This window comes from Crocodylus siamensis, chromosome 1 (genome assembly GCF_052110815.1).
Source record: "Crocodylus siamensis isolate JL-2025a chromosome 1, ASM5211081v1, whole genome shotgun sequence".
Lineage (NCBI taxonomy): Eukaryota > Metazoa > Chordata > Crocodylia > Crocodylidae > Crocodylus > Crocodylus siamensis.
The window spans coordinates 87,297,891-87,321,625 of NC_143395.1; the positions used below are offsets into that span (position 1 = coordinate 87,297,891).

A 23,735-nucleotide genomic window follows, 5' to 3' on the forward strand; every position below is an offset into this window, starting at 1 on the left:
GGTTGATCATTCTGATGCCTATTTCTTGGGAAGGAATATATCCTCATGTAATCTTATGGTCAATTCTTCTCCTTCCATTTGCTTTTAGCTTCCCCAGCTGAGTTTGATTCTACAAAAGAACTTATGTATATACTAAGCATCAGGCCCATAACCCACTGAAATTAAAGAAAACACTGAATTATAATGGAAAGTTGATCAAGGCCTAAAAGATCTTGACAGTTCAAGTGGGAGAGAATGACAAATGCAAACTTAGAACTGATTTATTACAAGGAAAGACTTAGTAAGTTGGAGAGGCATCTGCACTAAGAGACAGACCCATCCTTAGTCTAATAAAAGATACCACCTCTACCATGAGTTCTGAGACCCATCCTGGCATTACATAATTACAATGGAATACTCAACAGAAAAATAAGCTCTTAACAAATCAGGAATTAAATATGCTCCATCCACATCAAAATTGTGGACTGGGACCAATGTACCTGACAAGCTTGATCTAAATTCTAACAACCTGGCTTTTCCCTCACTCCACCACAGCGAAGTTGAAATTCTGCAATACCTTCAGTTAAATCCAGTCAGGTTTTAACTGAATTAAATAAGACAATAAGTCAGTACAGTTATATTTAATTTAACTGTATATTGCTATAATTTTCAATGTACCACAGAAAGCTGTATTGGAAATGTGTAACCACACTGTAAAATTTATCAAGGGACAAGTTTAGAGGTTTTAGCTGGGTAAGGGACAGCTGGTGTTTTTAGCAAATAGAAAGCAAGGGAGACATTTGGGAACTGCAGAATAATCACAATATCCTCATATTGTTGTTTAAAATCGGATAAATAGTCAACAGGTAGCAGCATGTCTTACTGTTTTCAAAATACCCACATCCCACAGATATAAGGGGGCAGGCAATTCTCATCATAAAGAACTATTATTTCGCACATCTGCATCTCTGCCTTCACTTGTCTAACTTTTGGAAGGATTTCTCCACATCCCTGAGAATTAATTTTTAAACCAAGTTAAGACACTTGCACAGAACTCATTAGCAAGGGCTGAATTCTATAGCAAATTTATACAAACATAGGACTGGAACAGGTGCCTCCACAGCCATCTATTTCAACCCTCATGCACTTGCAGCGATCAATCATGGAAACGGATCCAAAAGCACATTTACCATGTTTCCTGCTATATGGCCACAGCTACAGAACACCCTATTAAAAAAAAATACCAACAAAAAACCCTAAAACCTGCCCTAGGTAAAGAGGGACAGAGACCCAAGGGCAGCAACAACACCTTGTCACTTTGGGAACAGGATATTGGTTAGACTAAAATATGATCAAGTGATCTGTTAAAGGCCCCACATTTCATAGGAAGGCAGAAACTATAACAATCCCAATATGATCACAGGAAAAAAAACTCTGCAATTAAGAAACTATGGCACATCCCTGAGTATAGTTATTAAACAGTTACTACAGTTAACAAACTTTGTTCAGCAGAAGTCAGTACCTCTTTGCACACACAATTATCTGGTGCTCAAAAGCTTGTTTTGTGCAAATGATATTATTCTATTTTTTCTCTATGTCTTTGAATGTCTGCACTGCCATGCCTCCCGATGTATTCTACATTGTATAAAAGTCCTTCCTTTTTTTATTCAACATATAATTGTTGCATTTGTACATGCTGTGTAAGCTGAAAACAATGAAAAGTTAATGAAGGAAAGTACTGGTTGCAATGAATTAGTAATATTGTTAGATTTGTATTTGGAGTTAATTTTTATTGTTGTGGGTAGAAAATGATCAATAGGAATATGCAATCAAGTTGTATGCACTTCTCATCTCCCTAAACTCTTCTTGTAAATGAGATGGAGCCTCCTCAAAGGATTTATCTTGGACAGCAAAAGCTAAATAGAATAATTTAAAGTAATCACTTAAACTTCTTAACAAAAACTGAGGAAAATCTCCATGTGGATAACAAAACTACACCTTCCCTTAAGAATCAGAACAAACTGCATTGGTCAAGTTTTAAATAACAATTTTTTCTTTCATCTTTCAAGCAAGACCACCTAACCTCCATATTTAGGTTAAACATTTTAGTGTTTGCATTTTTCTATCAATTAATCAGCACAGTTCGGATGCCGCACCTTCGCTAAAAGCCAGCTTTCCTGGTAGATAGAGATAAGAATAGTAAGTCCCAAAAGAAATCATTTTCATCATAAAAAGTCCTAATGTGTACCACTAAAAAGGAGGACTGATTGTTATGGTCTATTGTTACTATAATTAGAAGTCATACACCAATTAGCACTGCCATTAATAAGATTAATTTCTGCAATATCTGCAACTGAGATCCAAACTTTGCCTACAATAGGAAGTTAGTGTAGAATAAGCCACGGTGAGGGTTTGAAGTGCAACCATACTCCGCACTAACTTGCTATTTTGTCACTTATTGTGTGCAAATCAATCACTGCCTTCTTACATTTTTTTCTGAACTTCTATGCAATAGCCCCTGTATCTGACTATATTCTATTTCCATTCTATTTTTACTGTGGGTTCTTCAGTGAGATGAGAAGTGCAAATACAGCTTGCAGAATGCTAAAATACATCCCTCAGCCATCCCCTTCCAGTAACTTCATGTCAACTAAATCCAAGTAATTTTAGATTATAATCCCCAATTAAAAATGAACAAGAAGAAAGGAATGAGCTATTTACAAATCACATACACATATAGACAAGTTTATGTGCATGCTAGGTGCTGCCAGTCACCCGCTTTTTCACTTCAAAGTAAGGAAAAGAGAAGAGGGCAAACCATACTGCTCAAGTGCATTTTATACAGTGCAATCAAGGATGTACTAAAAGTACGCCACAGGGAGCTGGACCTGGGCTCCATGCCAGTATGTAGGGGTTGGGGGGGCTGGAGGAGGGGGGAGGGGACTATGGGGGGGGAGTGGACTATGGGGACCCCCATCTGGCCCCATCCCTGTTGGCTCCCCCAGCCCCCCCCATGAGTGCCCCCCACCTGGCCCCAGTGTCCTGGAACTTAAAAAAAAAAAAGAGAGAGAAAGAAAAAAGCCTTGCACTCACCAGCTGCAGCAGCAGCGATCAGGGCCTCTGGGGGCTCATGGCAGAGCACCCCCATGCAGCACAGGGGGCAGTGGGGATTGCCCCCCACCCAGCACCTGCAGAGCAGCTTTCACATTGTGCGAGTGCAGTACAGTTCGGCAGGGCATCACGGCACTCCGCGTGCTGTCCAGGAGCTAGGGTCACTCAGGTTGAGTGCTGCCAGGCTGTGGGTGACTACTGGAACCACCCCAGCTTCAGGACAGTGTGCAGCAGCCTGCCAAGCCATACTGCACCTGCCATGAGCCCCCAGTCACTATTGCTGCAGCTGGTGAGTGCAGGGCGTTTTTTTTTTTGGTTGGTTGGTTTTTTTTGAAGTGCCAGGACTGTGAGGCCAGGTGGGGCCATCGGAGTGGACAAGGGGTGGGGCCCCACTCACTGGTGCCACACCCCCACCATTGCCACTGCTGCTGCCTGTTCAATTCAGAGGAGATTTGGCAACTAAATCTCCAAATCCAAATGGGCTGAATTTAATTGCGATAGTGATTTGAATCACCGAATTGAATCGCTGTCCCCCCAGATTGGCCACATCCAAAGCTGAATCGAATACTTGCTGCTTTGCTCAGGTCTAGTGACTTCATTGTTTTTGTACGGGGTTTACAATTTACAAGTACTTTGAAGAGCTTGTTTGTTTGGTGGAATCTCTGATGTAATTACAAGTTCAATATCTTTTAAAATTAAAGACCATATTTACTCTGTTCCAAGACAAGGTCTTCTCATTTAACTTGGGGAGGAAGCCCCTTGTCTTAAAATCAAGTACAAGTAAAGTGGAGGGAAGGAGGGGGCAAGCAGCTGCTGTGGCTCAGGCTCCAGGCCATACCTGGGGTCAGGGTTATGGATGCAGCCTGTCTACCCCTCCCCGCAGCTGCCTCTACACCGCACAATCTCACCCACACCATACAACCTCTACTCCCCGATCTGTCCCTTTCCCTCCCCACCCTTACCCTTACTCTATGCTGGCAGGCTCAGTGCATGCTGCTGCCTGGAGTACAGAGTGCAGCCCCACAGCAGAAGCATGCAGCCTGCACAGCTGCTACAGGGGCTGGGCTAGGGCCATGCTCAGTGTCCCAGGCTAGAAGAGGGACAGAACCTGCTGGTGCAAAGCAAGGGGAAAGGGGGAGGCAGAAGTGGCAGGGAGCAGGCATAAGCAGGAGGCAAGCTGCTTGACCTCCCTATACCACCTGCTTCCCCCTTGCTGGCCCCCCTAGAGTGGTGAGAGGGAAGAATTAGATTCTATACATAGAAAATTACAACAAATGTATATGTTTTCTATGTACAGGTTTCCCTCACTTTAAGCTCTACATGTGTTCCTGGAAAACGGTGCATAACTCAAATTCACATAAAGGGAACACACTTTACGATGCAACAAATAGGGATATGTTCCAAGCGCTTGACTGTACTGACCCCCTGATCCATTTCTACCACTTTTACATGACAATGTTGGTACTCACCAACACCAGACAGTACACACAAGCACAGGGTGGTGGTGAATGTTTAGCTGGTGTGAAGACAGGGTGATGAAGGGTCTTCAGTGTCAGACTCCACATCAGTGGTAAGAGGTACAAACAGGGTAACATCCATAGGAGAATCAACAGACACAGGGCTCTCATGATCACCCTGCAACACCAGTGGTGTAGGGCTGGGGGTAGCTAAGCGAGGCTTCAAGAACTGGAACATGGTGCACTGCCTTGCCGATCACTGGGACTAGGCATATACCTTGTAGGGACCAAGGAGAGAGCTCAAACCATACTTGAACTGCAGGCTAGGGTCCATACCCAGGGCAAACTCTGACTTGCCCAGATTGAATGCACAACCAAGTGCAGAGAGCCCCTTACCAGTTTCTGCACAGGTCAAAATCTCCAGTTTCATCTCCAGTGTTAGTGAAGTTCTCTTGCATTTCATTAATGGACCAGGGAGAGGGGTAGGAGATAAGCTAGCAAGACACTTAGAAGCCTTAATGGGGATGGCAACTATAGAAGTATGTGCTGCAGACAACGAGCAAGGAGCACAGATCCACACAAGAGACTATATTTTGGTGCATGTCACTTCCACAATGCACCGCACAAAGCAGCTGACTGCGGGCTTCCACCACACCAATTGCATAAGAGTGAATTTACCTCACATATAAAAAATTTTTGGTATAAAAAGGGTCATCACATAAGAGCGAATTCCCACATACAGAACCTGCATAAAGCAAGGGAAATCTGTATAATTATTGGGGGATTGCTTTAAATTCAGGACTCCCTTAAATTTGTGTATGCTAATCCTAACTAAATGTCTGTACACACATGCACCCATGGGCAACTGCTGCCACCTTAGTTGAGGGGGCACATGCCCCACCCCCTGTGGCCAATTTTGCTGACGGGGTGGGGAGGAGTCCCCACCATGGCCAATCACAAAGTGGCCACAGCGCTCCCACTCCCTGACCAGTGTTCGCTGGGAGGGGGGCACCAGCACTCCTGCCTGCCCCCCACCTGTCACCTGAGTGGTGAGCATGGCCAGTCAGGGGGTGCACTGGTGCTCTCAGGGGTGCACGTGCATCCTTGCACACACTCCACACTTCGCCACTGCATGCACTAGCTCAATTAAAGGCAAGTTTATTATAAAAGTTCAAGGCCTGTCCACAAGAAGGGAAAAAAAGCTATTATAATATACGATAACCATTACCTTGGCTCTACAGTTCACCTTGACCTGTTAACATATTGAAAAGCACAACTTGTACCATCTACAGTAAGCTTTCAAGATGTATTAGCTAAGGTGGGTTAACCACAAACTTTTAAAAAATAATGTCCATTTTCCTAGCCTAAAAATCTCCCATGTTACCAATTTGTACTGATTATTAGTAGATTTATGGCCCTCTCAAAAATGTAAAAATCAGTCTGCTTTTACCTGTGTTAGCTTATAACTGGAACTCTACACTAGGATTCTACAGAGCAGTTGACTATGCAGCTCCTTTAAGGGTGCAACCCTGAATTATATGCTCTATCAGGGTGGCAGAATAAACTTGCATAGGGAAAGGCCAGAATGGCAGGACAACCTAGATCAGTTTCCAGAGATCATCTTGGTCTGGTCCACTAAAGCAGGAGGCAGACAGCATTCCTCCTTCAAAAGTCCTAAGGTTTTTTCATAGACATTAGGGCTGGAAGGGACCTCGGAAGATCATCGAGTCCAGCTCCCCGCCCAAAGAGCCTGTTATCAATTTGGAACTTCCAACCACTCAACTTCACTGCATGGGTCCACTGCTCCAGTGGTGACCTTCCACATGGACTGTGCTAAAGCCATGAAAGGGTCTATGAGGTGAGCTGGCAGTAAAATATGTGGCGCTTAATACACTTCAGATTTGAGAGTACTTAAAATATAAATTTGTATGCGTTTGTTTTACAGCAGTCTGAGAGTTTGTTATTTAGAAAACAGCAATCCTGAAAGTGTTGAGCACTAAACTTAAGAAAAAAAATATCTGAGGAATTAAATTGTAAAATATTTAAGAGACAACAATATGTTTCATTCTTCCAAAACACAAATTAGCTAAACATACTTTGCTCTTTGCTCACACTTTCAGAAGTCAAATCTGAGCTGACAGCTGCACATAACAATGGTGTAAATGCAAATCACACACTTTCTCCTTTCCCACATCATTCAACAATTTCAGAAAAATTGGATTTTGAATCCCCATAGCCAGGCCTGTTTGGATTGAAGGCTTTGACTCTGTATGTCATGGGGCTCAGATCTAGAACTGCAATTCAGATCTTCAGCGAGAAGAGCTTACAATCCCTGATTAGGCACATCAGGCCTTTTAGTAAGGATTTGTCTCAATTTAAACCTGTAAATGTTTTTCATTTATATTAAAAACATTTGTTTTGATACATATCAATGTGCTGAAGACAATATAATAATTTTACCTCAAGTTTATCTTTGGTACAGATGGCAGTTTTTTTATTTTAGTATTTCTAATGCACTTAACCCTTTGGGTCCTCTCCTTTGTTACATGATTCTCCTGTGGAAATTTGTAAGAACAATATAATTTTGCAACAGTTCATGATTTTCATTTATAGTTACCTAATGATATTCAGAGAAAACTTTTACCTAAAACTGAACCTTAAATGTGGGATAGACTTATATGCAGTGTTGGCTTATAAAAAGAATGATAAAATGGTAACTCTACACAGTTTCCTGTGTAGAGTGATCTCTTCTGCAGGGTGACGCATGGACTTTCCTTTGCTGGTGATGAGCAATTCAAGTGACCTCTTGAAGAGGCTTCCTGTTTATTGGAGCACTGAGGCAGCAACCCTGCTGAGAGCTAGCCCTTAGGAACCAGTCATCTAAGTATAGATAAATCAATACACTCCCAGGTCTGAAGTGGGAAGTCTGTAAGCCCCTTGGCTGAACAAGTTGAAAGGAAGAACTCTAAACGGGTATGGTCTCTTCCACATGCTAGACCCTGAGTACTTGATGAGCTACATGATCAATCTTCTGAGGATAAAGAAGGAATATCACCTAGAGCCAACAACCTAAACTTGAATGGTCTTATGTACTCGCTGAGGTTTTAGCCCCATGACTGGGCTCATAACATCATTTCTCTTCGGAATTACAAAAAAGCAAAAATTAAATTTCTCTCAGTGCTCCTGTGTGGTCTTCTCTATGGGCTGTTTCTTAACCAGAAGTTAATTTCTTTCCAACAAGAGTCTTGTAAGACAGATTCATGAGGAAGGAAAGAAGGGACAGATGATGGCAAATACTTCCAACAGGAGTCAATCATGTATTGGGGGTCCCAAGGAAGCGAGCTAGGAAACCCTGGAGATGGACTGCAAAGTAATGAGTAGCCCCAAATGTACCGTCAAAATTGCCATTTGAAAGTTGATGCTGAAAGCTGAGCGGACATGCAAGCAAGAATTCCTACTCCGGGACTGCTGAGGTCATTTGAAAGTAGCTAGTTTAAGATATGACTGACCTCATGTTTATGCCCACATGTTTGTTGATGATGTCAGCTTTTAAAGGGAAATAAATGCAATAAAATTTCCTCTAAGCTGAGGAAAAGAACTGTTTTAGTCCCAGGGAGTGAATAGGGGCTTGAATCTTCTCTAGGGCCTTACTGTTGCTATCATTAATGAGGCCAGTCCTCTCGGTTGTGAAGGATTTGATCTTCACTTGTGCATCAGACCATTTAAAACAGAAGTACTTTTTAATCAATCATATGTCTTCTGCCTTTATATTGGTATCTGAAGCATCGTCTCTTTCAGAAAGTGCCCAGTGAGCATAGGATTCTTGATGACCAGAATTTGAGCCCCTTTTTTCTGTTCCTTCTAGAGCAGGGATGGGCAAAATATGGCCTATAGGCTGGAACTGGCCCACCAGCACTTCATCCGGCCCGCGGGCACCCACCAATTGTACGCTGCCCGCCCTCATGTGTGGGAGGGCCCTGACCTGGCCAGCATGCACAGCTTCCAGGTGGGGCCACTGCTGCAGTGGCCAGGGGACCTGCTCAGCTTCCCCAGCCTCCAGCAGCTCTGCCTTCTGTCCCTGCTGCAGTGCTTGCTTTGGGCACCAGGTAGAGAAGTGGCAGCAGGCAGATGTGAAGAAACTGAAGCTGGGTGGGAGCGCAGAGCATGGGGCTGAGAGGAGCGCAGAGCCCAGGGTCCCTGTCCAGGGAGCAGTGGGAGTACGGAGCTCGGGTGGACAAGGTGTGGGTGTGAGAGAGAAGGTAGGGGGTGTGAGGACCCTCCCGCCACACACTCTCCTGAAATATTTTTCCTCTCCTGAAGTAGCCTCTCCTGCAGTATTTTTAGGGAAGGAGTACAAAGGGAGAAGGAAAAGGGGTAACACCTCTTTCTCCTATTTATTCACTCTTTACAAGGGACACTTCCTTTTTTCTTGTTGAATTAACTGGACATCTGAATGTATCTGCAGTACTAAAAAAGAAGTAACTACTGGAAGGTAGGTATGAAGTCAGTTCCAACAGCAATGAAGAGAAATAGACACGGAAGTACATGTTTCCTGCATCTGTGCTAAACCTAGTAAGCCACAGTTGGTGCTAGTTTGGTTTTCAGTACCACTTTTAATTAACCTGGGCCAGAGGCAACAAGGGAGAAATTCACTCCCACTATGAGACTAAGGAGTTTCCATTCTTAAGCCCATACTGGGCAACAGCACTCAAGCTGGAGCAGTAAAAGTGGGTTTTGGCTGGTGTGGAAGAAGACCTCAGCTGGTCTTGGTAACCTTAGCAGGCTCCTCAAAGAATCAAGTTGCAGGCATTCAAAAGACAAATAAGGCTAGAGCTGGAAATAAGTCTCCCTTCTGTCAAGGAGAGTGAAGGCACAGTAAACTGTGTACTAGGGTATGGAGCATGTCTTACCCAGACAAAAAGGGGTAGGCATGGACTCCAGACTCTGCTATAACAAGAACACAGGAGATGCACCCCTTCAAACACTTACTGGCAGGCCATGGATTAGGCCCAATGAGGAGAATGAAGCTACTGTAAGCTATTTACTTAAAATAAGTGAGGTTTTTTTTTCTTTTAAGTAAGACTTACATAAAAGGTTGGTTCTGTCCTCTCACTGCAGTGGAAAAAGAACAGAGACAGTTCTGAAGGACGTGGAAGAGGCATTCATTTATATAAAGCATAGCGACATCAACCCTCATGATAATTCTTGTACTCTCTGTATTCCAATGGACTTCTACAACTCAATGCTATGGATATCATTTCCCCCAAGTGAAAACACAACATGCCCTCAAGAGAGAGGGCCATGCGTTTCCTCTCTTCCGGCATATTTTAGCAAGCTTCAGTTGCTGTACAAGTCCATAAACAGGCATAATATTTGTAATGCTCCCAAGTACCTTTGAAGTTCCCCCAAAAGGGAAGGGAGATGTCATTTCATGTGTTTCAAATTTGTCTGTTCTGCCTCCAGAATGAACCTGGATGAAACAGGAACAATGCTGAAGTACATCATGTTACATTTACACTCTTAGTAAGAGTTCCTGTAAACTAGAAGAGGAGCTCCGCATCATTTCCTAGATCAATCTGAAGTCCTGAAGCAGAGTTACTTCCCGCATTTCTATTTCTCCTCCTCTTTGGGCTTCTAGTGATGAGGCAGGGGCAAAGTTGAACTCTCATTCATGCCTGGGGGAATGAAAAGTAGAATTCTTGGCAATATCTCAAAGGGATGGTGGCTTAGAAGAAAGTATGAGCCTCTGCTTCCTTGCTCTCAACACTGCTTACTATGTGCCCGTGACTATATTTACATAGCACATACGGGCAGCCTCTGAGGGCCCACTGAGGCCCAAAGATGGCCCTGGAAAACTGCCATGGCACCTCACACCACAGGGCACAAGCAGCATCTCATCATCACATTCACTGCCCCTGCTCCTGGAACTAGTTAAACTATGTACTTTTTTTAAAAATGGGTCTCCTAACGTGCCAAGAAAAATGAATGAGCCTGTTGTGTGCATTTATATTTAGGTCATTTTTCCCATGCACTGACAAACACAGTGATTGGAAGACAAGGAGAAACAGCAAAAAAGTAGCAATCTACTGCAATCCCTACTCAGTGGGCGCATCTACACGTGCAAATGATCTGAGAGCAGTTTACTTTCAAGTAAACTACTCAAAAGTAAATTCTCCCAGGCAAGCATCAACACAATGCAGGAACGCAGAAGCAGATTCTCTGCTCTAAACAGCAGACTGCTCCCACTCTCTGCAGCCCTATAACCAGCCCCTACAGCAGCTGGAGGAGCTCTAGGCTCCCCCTGGGTGCTAAGCCAGAGGCCACAAGACAGCTGTCTCCTGGCAGGGGCTGGGACATTATTTCTGCCCCTGGGAGCTGCCTGCTGCTAGGGTGGACTCGTCCACCAAAGCCCAGGCAGGTACAATGTCCCTGTGCCTCAGCAGCAAGGAGCTCCCAGCCCCCGCTCCACAATTATGGGGCCAGGGCTGGCAGATCCTTAGTTCCCAGCCCAAGCCCCGCAGTCCTGGGACCCAGGCTGGGAAAGAAGAATCTCCCAGCTTGGGTCCCAGGACTGCGGGGCTTGGGCTGGGAACTAAGGATCAGGACTAGAAGGATTTCCTAGCCTGGGTTCCATGACCACTGGGCTCGGGCTAAGAGAGAAGGATCTCCCAGCCGTGGGGCTCGAGCTGGGAGAAAAGGATCTCCCAGCCCGAGTCCTGCGACTGTGGACCTCAGGCTGGGAGATAAGGATCTTCCAGCACTGGCTCTGTGATGGCAGTGGGGGCTGGGAGCTCCCAGCTGCCAGGGTTAGGGGACACTGTCCCCACCCAGACTCCAGTAGCGGAGCCCACCTTGGGAAAAGGTAGCTCCTCGGGGGGAAGGGAGCAACCTTCTGCCCCCTGCTGCCCAGCTGACTGGGAACACATATGCCCCCAGATCAGGCATCTACATGTGTGCTACTGCACAGTTACTAATCACAAGTAAATCTGTTACTTGCATTTGCAGTAAACATCTATACATGTAGACATGAACGCTTTCTGTGCAGTAATTAGTTCTACTACGCAGTAAAGCATCTTGTGCAGATGCACCCAGTGACATTTTATTTTAAGTAAGTTTATACATGCTTCTTGCTTATACTTTTTCTGCTCAAGAACACAGGGAAAAAATAAAAAGTTATTCAGAATATACATTGCTTCAAAATATAAAGAGCTCTAGACTTCTCCTTTTCTGAAGAAAATTGGCATGGCATAGATCTCCCCTATTTTCCCATTCCCAAATTATACCTTCAATATACTACCGAACATGTCAAGCTGATAGTGGGTAGGAGTGAAAGTGTAAAAAGAGAGCAAAGGAATGGAATCCAAAGCTAATAATGCAGGAAATAAAGACTGCCTACTGTAACTGGAGACCAGTACTGGAACAGCTTAGTTCACACTAGGACTTCAGGAAAGCAATTAATCAATCTCTACTAACTAGTCTAAAAAAACAAAACAAAACAAAACAAAAAAATCAAGTGAGCCATATGCAATACCTAACAGTCTACAATATAATGTCCACAGCATGTAAGTAACAGGCATGAGGATGCTCAATACAGTACCAGAAATAATATTTCCAACATTTTTATACATACAGAGATGAAGTAGTTACATGGCATGGCAACAAAAAGGAGCTGCATAATTCACAGCAGAGCTGAAAATCTGAAATATAGTTCCAAAAAAGCATTTTCCAGAACCTGGAAGTTATCAACATTAAAGACATAAGTATGTGTCTTTGAGGAATGTATATTTTGCCTTTGATATTCTTCTCCAACTTCTATGGATGTTCAAGGAAGCTCCACATGCACAGCAGCATCAGGCCAGAATGAATAGTGACACTAACTGTGACCTAAACAAGATCTAAAACAAAAAACTATGCTGATGGAAAATGGTGTCTCTGGATTTCTGTTCAGGAAGCTGGTGTTTGTAAATATATTATTTATAGCACATAAAGAAGTTGCAGATGTCTTTTGGACTTCAATTTTATAAATCTTAAGTTTTTCAGTTTTATTTATTTAACTGAGGGGAAAAAATGGTATAAGTTCCAGTGGTGTCCTTACATTGCTGTAAAATGTCACAAAAGCTCAAAAAAGCCACTACTGAGTTATCCACACCTTCTCTCATGAAAAATTAATGGAAAAATCCACATAAATGTAATACAAAATAAAACTACTTCTCAGCTTTCTTACTAGAGTGAATCCTTTTTCCATATTTAAACCTTGCTACAGATTGGAAGCGTCAGAGAACATTTACATTTAACACTTCCGTTGTCACCACTTTTGCAGCAAGTAAGGAATCCTAAATGTCCTGTATGGGAGAATTCCAAGGTACTTCATTTTCTGAGTGTCTTATTAACTCTAACCTACATATTATAATGATTATATCTTGTTCTCAGGCTTAGACTATGGGGCTAGATCTTCAGGTGGCTCAATTAGCAAAGCTTCATTAGTATCCATAGCACTATACCACTTTACCTTGACTGGTCCATTATTAATCCACCGTTTTATTTGTTTCCCAATGCTTTTAGTAGTCACTCATCAGATCACAGCTTTAAAAGCTTAAAATTCATCTCCAGTCTATGAATCCTCATACTGACGAAACTCAGCTATCAATAAAGTGTGTTCTGCCTCATGTTGTTGAATATATATATGTATTAATCATTTACATAAGTTAAATATACCACAGTATAATTAATTAATTTGAATATGTTTTAATGCAACATCTTTTGCATATTAATGCAAAGGCTGCATAACCTCTGAGGACAAGGGCAAAACAACAAACAAAAATGAGACTATACAGCTAAAAGAAACAACACGGCCTTCCCACAGAAAACCTATATTTTTGTATACGTTGTTTCTTAGGGTACTGTCATTCTTGCCCCTTTCCATAGGTGTTTGCTTTCCTTCCTTCTCCACTGTTTGCAATATGCTCAAAAAACATTGTGGCAGGCTATTCAATTAACTTTGCTGTGAAGCTTTGGAGAGCCATGGCCTACCACATTTCTGACCTTACCACTAGCTTGCCCTTTTGGGGTGTGACTGGCTTCTTCAGAGGAGCAATACAAACCACGCCCCGCATGCACACCCACACCCACCTGCGGGGACAACACCCACACATAGAGGTGTTCTTAGACAACCAGCACACAAATCCAAAAATTACCAAGAACCTACATCTCCATTACAGCACAATGGAAAATCTCACACTGACTTCAACGGGAGCAGTTTCTTGCCTGCATACAGCACAGCAGTACTGAAATCAAGAATAATTTTAACATTATTTTGTTCAGCAGAAAAACACAACAGAACCTTTATTTTGGTCAAAAGGCAAAAATAGAAACTTGCAAATAATCATCTTCCTTTAATATTTTCATTATGGTAAGTAATATGCTCAAAACATTCTAGCAGGATTTGGGTCTCGTTTTGGCAGGAGCTTCACAAAGGAGGTCTATAGTCCCTACTTAAGAGGACTTACAACAAAGCTGAGAAGCAGCACAAAGAATTGGAAAATGGGAATACAGTATAAATAAATATCGACTTTCCCTAACCGTTCAACTAAGGGACATTTAAGATGCAATAAAAGTCACTGTAAAGTTGTCCAATTAATTCAGTGGATCCTACTATAGGAAGTTACTTCTTACCTTGAATAAATTCCGCTGACCACGTCAGGCTCGGAAGACAGTTCCACTTTGCTGCTGGGCCCAGCTGCTTTGGAAACGAGCAGTACAACCAATCCTCGCATCTGTAGGTTATTCTGGTTATCATACACAAACTCCCTGCCAAAAGGAAAGGAAAAACAAAATCACAATCGGTTCTCAGTGCTCACTAAAACAAAGCAAAAAAAACAAACCAAGACAGAGACTCAACCCTCAGCTTGACTTTATTTCATCTTAAATCTCTAGGATCCATATCAATGGGTGAAGGAAACTGCAGTTATCAATCAAGATCTTTTGTCACCTTTCCCCCATAATTTATGGTGAACTCTTACTACTACAGATAAGAATAAGATTTCAATCTGGAATACCCATTTTTATTTCCTAGGAGCAGTCTACACCCAACATGTCTGAAAAGATGTCAGCAATGGAATATTTCAACATAATTCAGGGCTATACAATATAAACAGTAGCAACATGACATTTTTAGTGAGCACCAAAAACAGAGGAAACCATAGAAATTTAAGGTGGGTGCAACTCAAGTCTAGAATATACTAAAAATCAAGTGTTTCAATCAGATGAAGCATATCAGAATGTACAGTAAATACAGAAGGTACACACAGTATACGAAAACACTTCGAAAACGCTGAAAAAGAATAGACAAAAAAAAGTTACCATTTACCTGAATCTAAGAAAACTTTGAATTCAAGATGACCGCCAATAATTAGACTCCATACATGGAAATTTATAAATCTGTTAGAATTTTCCATGTATACAATCTAATAGTGGAAATGTTGTCTTAAATTTGTTTCCCCACTGCTGTAGCAAGGAAAGCAGCTGCAGGAGGCAAGGGGCCAAGCCCCCATACCTTAGGTCTCTGCTTGTTGCACCCACAAGTGCCTGTACACCTGCTGCGTGTCCCCAACCCTACCATGCTTGTGTCTGCCCCACCCACTCCCTATTCCCTGCCCTGCCACCTGCCTATTCCACCAATGCCTGTCCCCTCTCTACCCTCTGCACCACCACCAACCTACTGCTGCTCTACTCTAGCTTCATGACAGACAGAAGTGGCAGCAGCTGGGCCTACCTGGGTCAGGACTGGAGCCAAAGCAGAAGGCAAGTGTTGGGGAGGGCAGGGACAGTAAGTAATATCTTCTGCATTCACCCCATGATGCACAGAACCAAAGGCCAAAGCCAAAGCAGAGCTGCTGCCTGCCCCAGGACAGTACTCAAATTTAAGAGGCTTCCCACCATGTTGCTGGAGGTGGTGGGGCCTTCATAGTGGATTCCAGTATATATATATAGTAAGTAGATGGGAGACAGACTCAGTCTGAATGAACAAACAAAAAATCATTTCAAATGCTGTATTTTTAAATTCTGTTACTTGTTTCTCCCATGAACAGTTCTTAATTACCAATCAAAATGAATGCAGCAACTCAAAAGTTAAACTTGTTTAAAAGAGAAGCCCTGTGCTCCTCTTGAATCCCCACATTTCTGGAAACGCAGCCTCTTAGTCTCTATCAAATGATTTTTTTTCACTCCTCAATACCCTAATTAAGGCTAAAGGTTTAGACAGAAGGCTTTTATATACAACAAATTATTCAGAAGTTTGTAACCTTATTTCTAGCAGATAGAATTAGATACATGATCCTTAATATTATCACGACCTTTTGAAAAATGAACCATATAAAAACTATGCCATAGCTTAACATATAATTTCTCCCCCATTTTATTGCTGTGTAGAATTTTAACCTTTCTTGATCTCAGGAAGGAGCAACGTAACTGCCATAAAAAAACAAAAAAACAAAACAGTGCTCTAGGGAAGCATAGTTTTGAGAACTAAAAAAGTTAGCAGCAGCAAGAAGGAAAGATGACTAAGTTTGGCTTTAAGTGCTGCTTCTATGCACTCGTACATATTACATGTGCTTCCCCCAGCATGCCAAGGATCTTAGGACAAACTGGAGGTCCTTTGGGATGGTACAAGCACCCTTTCACAATAGCAAACATTTCATAGTCCAGACACCAGAGGGCCAGAGAGACATCACCACAAAACCCCAGTTCTTTCCTCCGAAGTCCAGAGTCCAAAGAACAGCTGTGTCAAAAGGCAAAGATAGATATTGCTTGCAAGGAACCCAAGTTCTTAAAGTAGTCAATTCTTTTTCAAGCAAGTCATATTTTGGGAAGTTGAGCAAACACAATGACCCTCAGAAGGTGAGCTGAGGCTTATTTAACATCAAGGACTGCAGAACAGTCTTCCCAAAATAAGCATCAGGCATGCTCATTAAGAGAGCAATATTCTCTAAAGGTGTATAGGGAATTCCAAGTAACAGTCTAGCACGTTGCTATGATTCATTGATTCAACCTAAGCTTGGCAGAGGAGAGCTTCAAGAAGTGATGTTCTGATGCCCTATCTAACACATTTCAATTCTCAGCCTGTTCTTCTAGATAGGTACATTCCCTTAACACTGAGCTTCAAAGGAGGGAGAGTTAGTACCTACAACATATGATGGAACTGCAGGCAGCATCTACTTAATCTTTCTTACTGTTAATCCTCATACCCTCTCAGCCCCCAAAAGGAGTGTTTCAGTTTGTGGCAATACAAGTGAGAAGAAAAAGGAACTGCCTCTTCAATCCCTTTCCCTTGCAGAATAAAAACACCGGGGCACTTTACAGTAAGAAAAAAAATATGAATGAATTGTTAGGGTAAGACCGTTGTGATTTTTACAGTCTTTTGCCACTTTACATGACTGCTTTCATTTAAATAATGGAATTAGACAAAAAGTCATCACTTTATCTGGTATTTAGCTCAGGCTCTCTCTGCTCCTTTTGTACACCTGAGGAAAGGCACTTTGTTTAACATCTCTCCCAAATACACACTTGGTCCAGTAACACCCTCCCCAAAAAATCTTTGCTTCTCAGTGTGAAAGACAACAGTAGTTTGATTTCTGTTCTCAGTAGGTCCCAATCACTCCCTCTGCAATATAGCTTACACCTTGTGTTCCACTGCATTGCCACCTCTTCACAATTCACATCACACCTGATTCAACAACTGACTCCTGGTGCTCCACATCTGGATTGGGGCTAGCCTGGCCTGGCCTCCCTCCAACCCCCCCGCAGCAGCCAGTGAATGTACAGTTTACACATCTTTAACGTTATTATTCAAATTAATATCAGCTCTCAGTGCTACAACATTTAGATACAGGGTGATACATTGTTTTCCTCATGCCAAGAAAGTACTGATAACTAATCAGTTAACATCTTCTAGAATTCCAAAGTCAGAGCTACAAGTACATACCAAACTCTTTCAGAAAATATTGGAAATATATATATTATGAATAATATATCCTGTGGTGGGAACAAGTTTTCTAGCCTGAACTTAGGTTGACCACATTACTCATAAGCTGTTAAGTACAAGAGAGTTAAGCAGGTCATCTAACAAAGTGCAAATACAAGCTACGTATTTTCCTCAACACCATCCACATATTTTATTTGTCATACTGCAGAGAAGAATGACTCCAGGACAAGTTGTTAGTACTATTTTTTTCCTCTTCGCTTCTGAAGCCAAATTGCCTTCGTTAATACATACAGAACCTCATGGAAAAAAGTGAGTACTAATAGTTTTTAAAACATTAACAAAAATAATCCAAAGTTAACTTTTTAAGATTTTAGTGTCCCATACCTCAAAATTTGCCAGGACTAAAAACAGACTACATTATACCATACCATTATAGAGCAAGGGAACCAGTTGTCCTATGGGAGCATATGTACTTGAGTCAAAAGGTGTTGGCTCTTTTGATAATAAATAAGACACTGGCTGAGGAACAGATATTTTGAGAACTGAATCAGTAGTTTTATAACTCTACTTCTACCCAATTCAGTTCAAGAAAAATCAAGTTGCAAAATAACTTATGACTGAAACAAAGCATCATCATCAAATATTCAACTGTGAGAACTGTTGAAAGGTTCCAAATGTCATTAGTATAAATTGTTAAGGGGAAAAAACAGTGATAAAGCATAGCAGAAGTGCAGAGCTGTATAGAAGTGCAGGATTGTGTGTGATGGGTACCACCTATTCTACCATCATGCAGTTATACAAAACATAAAGGGATCCTGGCTAAAATTATATGCATGGAGCTTTTATATAGAATTATCAACAAAATTGTATTCATAATCCAATTCCATTTAAAGAAATGGCTGAGACTGATACTGACATGTACCATATTCACACTAAAGCAAACTGCATTAGACTTGAAACAAATAAAGCCTAGGGTGACCATTCTTTGGACACCAGAAACTACTGCAGCTATTTGACATGGCTTCAGGGGTCACATTTACATTCTACCCGAATCAAGTTCCCAGGAGATATTCTGCCTCAATAACAGCTACACACAGAAGTCTTCCAGATGGTGCAATTAGTCGTGATGGGTATGTGGCAGAAGACAGGTGCCTCTAGGGAAAAAGTGAGCTGAAAAGCAACCCAAGAGAAATTGGGCATATGCAGAAGTAGTACAGCCTGGAATTTTTGGAAAACCTGTGCAGAACAACACAAGTATGAGCGGAGGGCACCCAAGAATAGACATTAGTGTGATTTTACTTGCTGTAAGTTACAGACTGGGTATCTTGAAATTACACTCTTAATTCTTATGGGGGGGGGATTAGATAGATAGAAGTGACTCTGTAACAGTGTGCCACATTCCAATTTTACAAAACATTTAAAAAACACAAGGGAAAAAGAAAAAAAAAATCTACTCTAGATGTTAACCATGTGACAAAATAACCCATTTGAAAACTGACAGATTCACAGGTTTAAATACAGAATGCTGTTCACAAAAAGAAAATCAATCTTGATGCACAGGGGAGAAGAGTCTAGCTCTGAAACATGCGCGTTATTACGCTACAGACACAAGAGACTCACACCACCCACTCGAGCAGTGACACTGGCTAATAGCTAATGTGCTGCAAATTACACCTCCTACTACCAGAGTCCGTCTGTTGCAGAGAATAAATCAAGCAAACATGAGCATTCTACTTCAGGATTTGTGCATGTCTCCACTTGCAGTGCCCATTTCAGTAGCCTTTGCAGTTTAGTGATTAATCTATAATTTCAGTGGTTTAACTCAACTAGTTACTGACATGTTTTGTCAAAAAACACAAATCACAAATATCAGTTCTATTAGTTAATGAAAATCACTCAAATGGTGCAAAACAAAATTATTTTCATTACAACAGGTTGAGATATTACAAAAAACAACTTATTTTATTATCAGTCTTCTGCTTTCTGCAACATTCCATGAGGTTAAAAGAGAGGCCGGAAGAAACAAAGGCAAACATAATCATCTTGGACTATATTCAGATGAGTGCACACAATAGACAAAAAAAACCCCAAAAAAGCACCCTCCCCCCCGCCGTATAGGTAATGTGAAGCCTTTACATGAGGAGAAAAGGAAAGAATGCAGGCAACTGAGAAATTAGGAGTAAAGGTTTTGAAGGAAAAAGATTATATAGAACAGAGCTGGACAAGATTTAGCTAACAAAAGTAAAGAATTCACTGGGCAGTTTCAGATAAAACTAAAATTAGTCAAGTGGGTTTCCCCTTCCCCAAAAAGGCAGAAATAAATTGTTTTGCGATTTCTGAAACATTTTGTTGTAACAAAATCCAGCAAAGGACTAGGTAAGTGATGCTGGTGGCTGTCTTCTTTTGCCCAACTATCCAGCAAGTCAAGCACTCACCCAGCATAACCAGATTCAAATCCTGTCTGAGGGAGTCTGACCACTTCTCAGGCAACTGGTTAACCATCATGTTACGGAGTTTTATTGGGCGAGTTACTTTTTCTCTCTCTCCTGCAGTCACTATTCTATTTTACGTGGAAAATGTAGCTATTAACTGAGCCAAGTAATCGCATAGCCCAGAGATTAGTACACTGAAAGACTGGAGCACTCAGTTCAAACCTACTCTTTCCGATTCAGAGAAGATTCTCGTGCTCTCTTCTGGCTCAATGAATATTCAAATATTTTACAAAATGGATTAGCTTCAACACGGGAGATGGAGCAACCCAGCCCAGAATACCCTGTACCTGCTTGGTTCAAAAGTGCTGTGAATGGGTTCAAATGCTGTCAAGGAGAGGACGGATTTGAACTGGGATCTCCATCACTGTCCTGAATACAAATGGATATAAAAGGAGGGAAGCCAAGCTATTAGCATCTCCTATTTACTGCTCCTTCCAGTGTTGTGACTTCAGTGGTTCATTATCTTTGCCCCTCATCTTTGGTACTGTTAGAAATGGAATATTGTTAGAAATGCACAGCTTGCATCTTGCACCTGATAAGAAAGAAACACTGCCAAGGACTTTTTTCCTTGCCCAGCCTTGCCACAGCTTTTCTTATACTAAATCGCAGACTCTCCCCCAGCTTCTCCCTAGCCTTTCTCATGCAGATTACAGAAGCTGGAATTCAACTGACTGTGTCCTTGAAAGGGGGGGGGGAGGGTTTAAACTCTTGGTGACCTATAGTAGTCTCTGAGCATGCTTAATTAGCTAATGCATATTTACTTCTCCGCCCTGCATACTTAAGTAGTTAATTATAACATACATGCGATGTATGTAGTGATGTAACCACATGTATGCTTGTATGAAACGGAAGTGAGCTGTAAGAGTTCCTGTTTCTGCACACGTGCCCAGGAGGAAAAAGATAAATACAGCCTGCAACATTCCTTGGTGGGTTCAGAGTAATCTGAGTTTTTGACTCTGCTCTGACCCTATTTGCAAATACACCTTTTGTGCCATCTAATGAGTGTGTGTCTGTGATTTTGGTGGCCTCCAGAGAACCGAACCGCTTTTAAGCATCAGTACTTTGACACACACACACACACACACACCTTTTACATCAAATAAAAAATAGTTTGATCCATATCAATTTTATAATGTTGTTGGTTTTAATTTCATCAAGAAAAACTTGGGGAGGGGGCCTACAGGGGGAATTCTTCCACCCTTTTTTGCCAACTGAAATGGAGAAAAAAGGGGGGAAAAAATCCCAATGATTTATTTAGTTCCAGTAAAGAACAGCTGGAAAAAATACGTAGCACAAGCAAACATTAATAAAACTGATGAAGCTGGTAAGTAAATCTAGGATTGCAATGAAAAAATGTTACTATATTTTAAGTTGATATGCTAATTATCCAGAAAAAAGCAGTTGTTTTTTGCCAACAACTACAACTTGATCACACTGGACATGTGTGATGAGACATAAGGCAAATAATACATTTATGACATTCAAGGAAAGAAGTATTCCTTCTGCTTAACCCAATTCAAAGCAGTTATCGCTATCCCTATTTTTCAAAGTAAAAATCATGGCAATAAATGGGGGGTTGGGTTTTTTGGGAGGAGGGAGAGGGGATTACATCATTTAAAACTGAAATTTCTAGATTTAGTGCTAGAGACAACCATTATGCTGTGAAGCAAGGTTATTTGTTGCATCATCAGAAATGCAAGAGTTCTTAAAAGCCTCAAGGCCAGTTTCCCATTTGGTTTAATAATGACTTGCTAGAAGTAAAAAGAAAATAAAACAAAGCTAATGTAATGACTTTTTTTTTTCCCCACAAAATGTCAAACTACTGCATTAAACGTGGATTTAAATGCACTCACATGCAAGTACATTCAAATAATTCATGCATATTTAAATATGCAGAACTTCAGCATATGCATGTACCTTGGTAGGCTTACAAAAAAAAGTAATTTATTTATACCTGCCACAAATTTAATAAGTAACAACTAAACTTTTTCAAATGCATGAAAAGCTCTTGTCAAAGGCCCAGATCCACAAAGGGATTTAGTTATGACACCACTTGGCATTGCCACACCTAGCTGTTAGACAACTGGCACAGGCAGCTGAATTCACAAATGCAAGCTAGGAATCTAGCACGGGAGAGTTAAGGTGCTACGAACAGGATTCACAACAGCCAGCAGAACAAGCATAGTGATACCTAAACCAGTTACGAGGGTAGTGGTTCTCAACCTGTCCAGGCTCAAAACACCCCTCCACCACTATTCTGAATGTGTTGGTATCCCCAGTTAAGGACCACTGTTGCAACTGCCTCAACTTACCTAAGCACTTTTCAACCTGTTTTGCTGCCCCCAGATAAAACTGTCTTGCACACCTGCTGTGCAGCCAGCCTGGGAAGGACTGTGGCATCTGCACATGCACGCTTTTGCTGCATTAAGGTTGGGATCAGCCTAAAGCAGGCAGGAGCTGCTTCGTGCTGCGTAACCATTCCCTGTCTAGCCCCTCCTGTGCTCCTCCTAGAAACATGCGGTGCATGGGGAAGAAATGTCCAGCACACGTCTGTTTCCAAGAGAAGTGTGGGAAAGGCCAGACCAGAAAGGGTTACAGCCAAGCCCATTCTTACCTGCTTTAGGCTGATCATTACCCTAATACAGTAGAAGTGTGCATGGGGCAGTTTTTCCTGGCGGACACCTGCAGCCTAATGATGAGGTCACCCTTCCATGACGAGGGAGTTGTGTGTTCTGGTCCCTGTTCTAGGGACATTCTGTATTGAAGTCACTGGATAAAATACATATTGAGAGCAGGAACCAAAACACCCCACGCTCCCTCATGAGGATGCCCTCATCAGTGAATTACAAAATCAAGTGTGCATGCTCTCATGCCTTCTGTCTGGTGAGACAGTGCAAGCACAGGTTGCTGAGGCTTGCAAAACACAGGAACCTTGTAGAGTCATCTCCTGTAATATGACAAGAACCAAGCAAACCCCAACATTAAGTGTTGACAGGTACAGTTCTGGTATCTGCTCAGGAAGAGAAAAATGTATTCCATTCTCTTAGATCAAAAGGCTCCTGAATTTCCAAGACTTTATTACTGCAAAGAGAAGGAGGCATTCCCTCTGGCTGTCATTTGGTAAGTCCTTTCAGCCCCAGTGGATTGGCAGCTCAGGTAAAAGTTCGAAGGTTCATGTCTTTTCACCATAACTAACTCCCTTATGCTTCCCTCAAAGGGGTTAATTAAGCAGTCCCGCTTAAGTGAGACAAATATTTCAAGGGCCTTTTCTAGGAAAAAAGTCTCTGGGAAGTTTCACCCCAGCAAATCAGGGCTAGCTGAAAGTTGCCCTTGGACAGCATCCATATCAAGGACAAACTATGAACTACACTATTAGAAAACTTCAGGAAAGAGCCTAGGTAGAGAATCTGTTATTACCACACAAGCCAGTACTTGTTAAGCAAGTCAGGACATCCATCTCTTTCCAGGCACCCCCTGCCAGTTCTCTGAAGGGCGCTTTTCTTCTGGCATTTCAACTTAGCGATAGAAAAGGATGTGCAAGCAACCATGATAGTTAACAATGACAGTTAAGGATCTGAAGACTGTTGTAAAGAGCTCTTGCTCATACAGTCTATGAACCCATTATGATAATCTAGTCTGCGGACTAGGATCAGAATTGTCCCAAACTGAGAGCAAATGCAAAATGGAAGAGTAAAACTTACCTTATGGTAGTTGTTA

General features: G+C 41.9%; 1 protein-coding gene across 2 annotated transcripts in view; it reads right to left on the reverse strand.

The window, feature by feature from the left end:
• Positions 1–23,735, reverse strand: part of PDSS2 (decaprenyl diphosphate synthase subunit 2) — a 193,191-nt gene that overhangs the window by 95,709 nt on the left and 73,747 nt on the right. For both annotated transcript variants that reach the window (XM_090037571.1, XM_090037561.1), the window contains exon 2: positions 14,220–14,354. In XM_090037571.1, the coding sequence (XP_089893697.1) occupies positions 14,220–14,354 (135 nt within the window). The remainder of the gene's footprint in view (positions 1–14,219; positions 14,355–23,735) is intronic.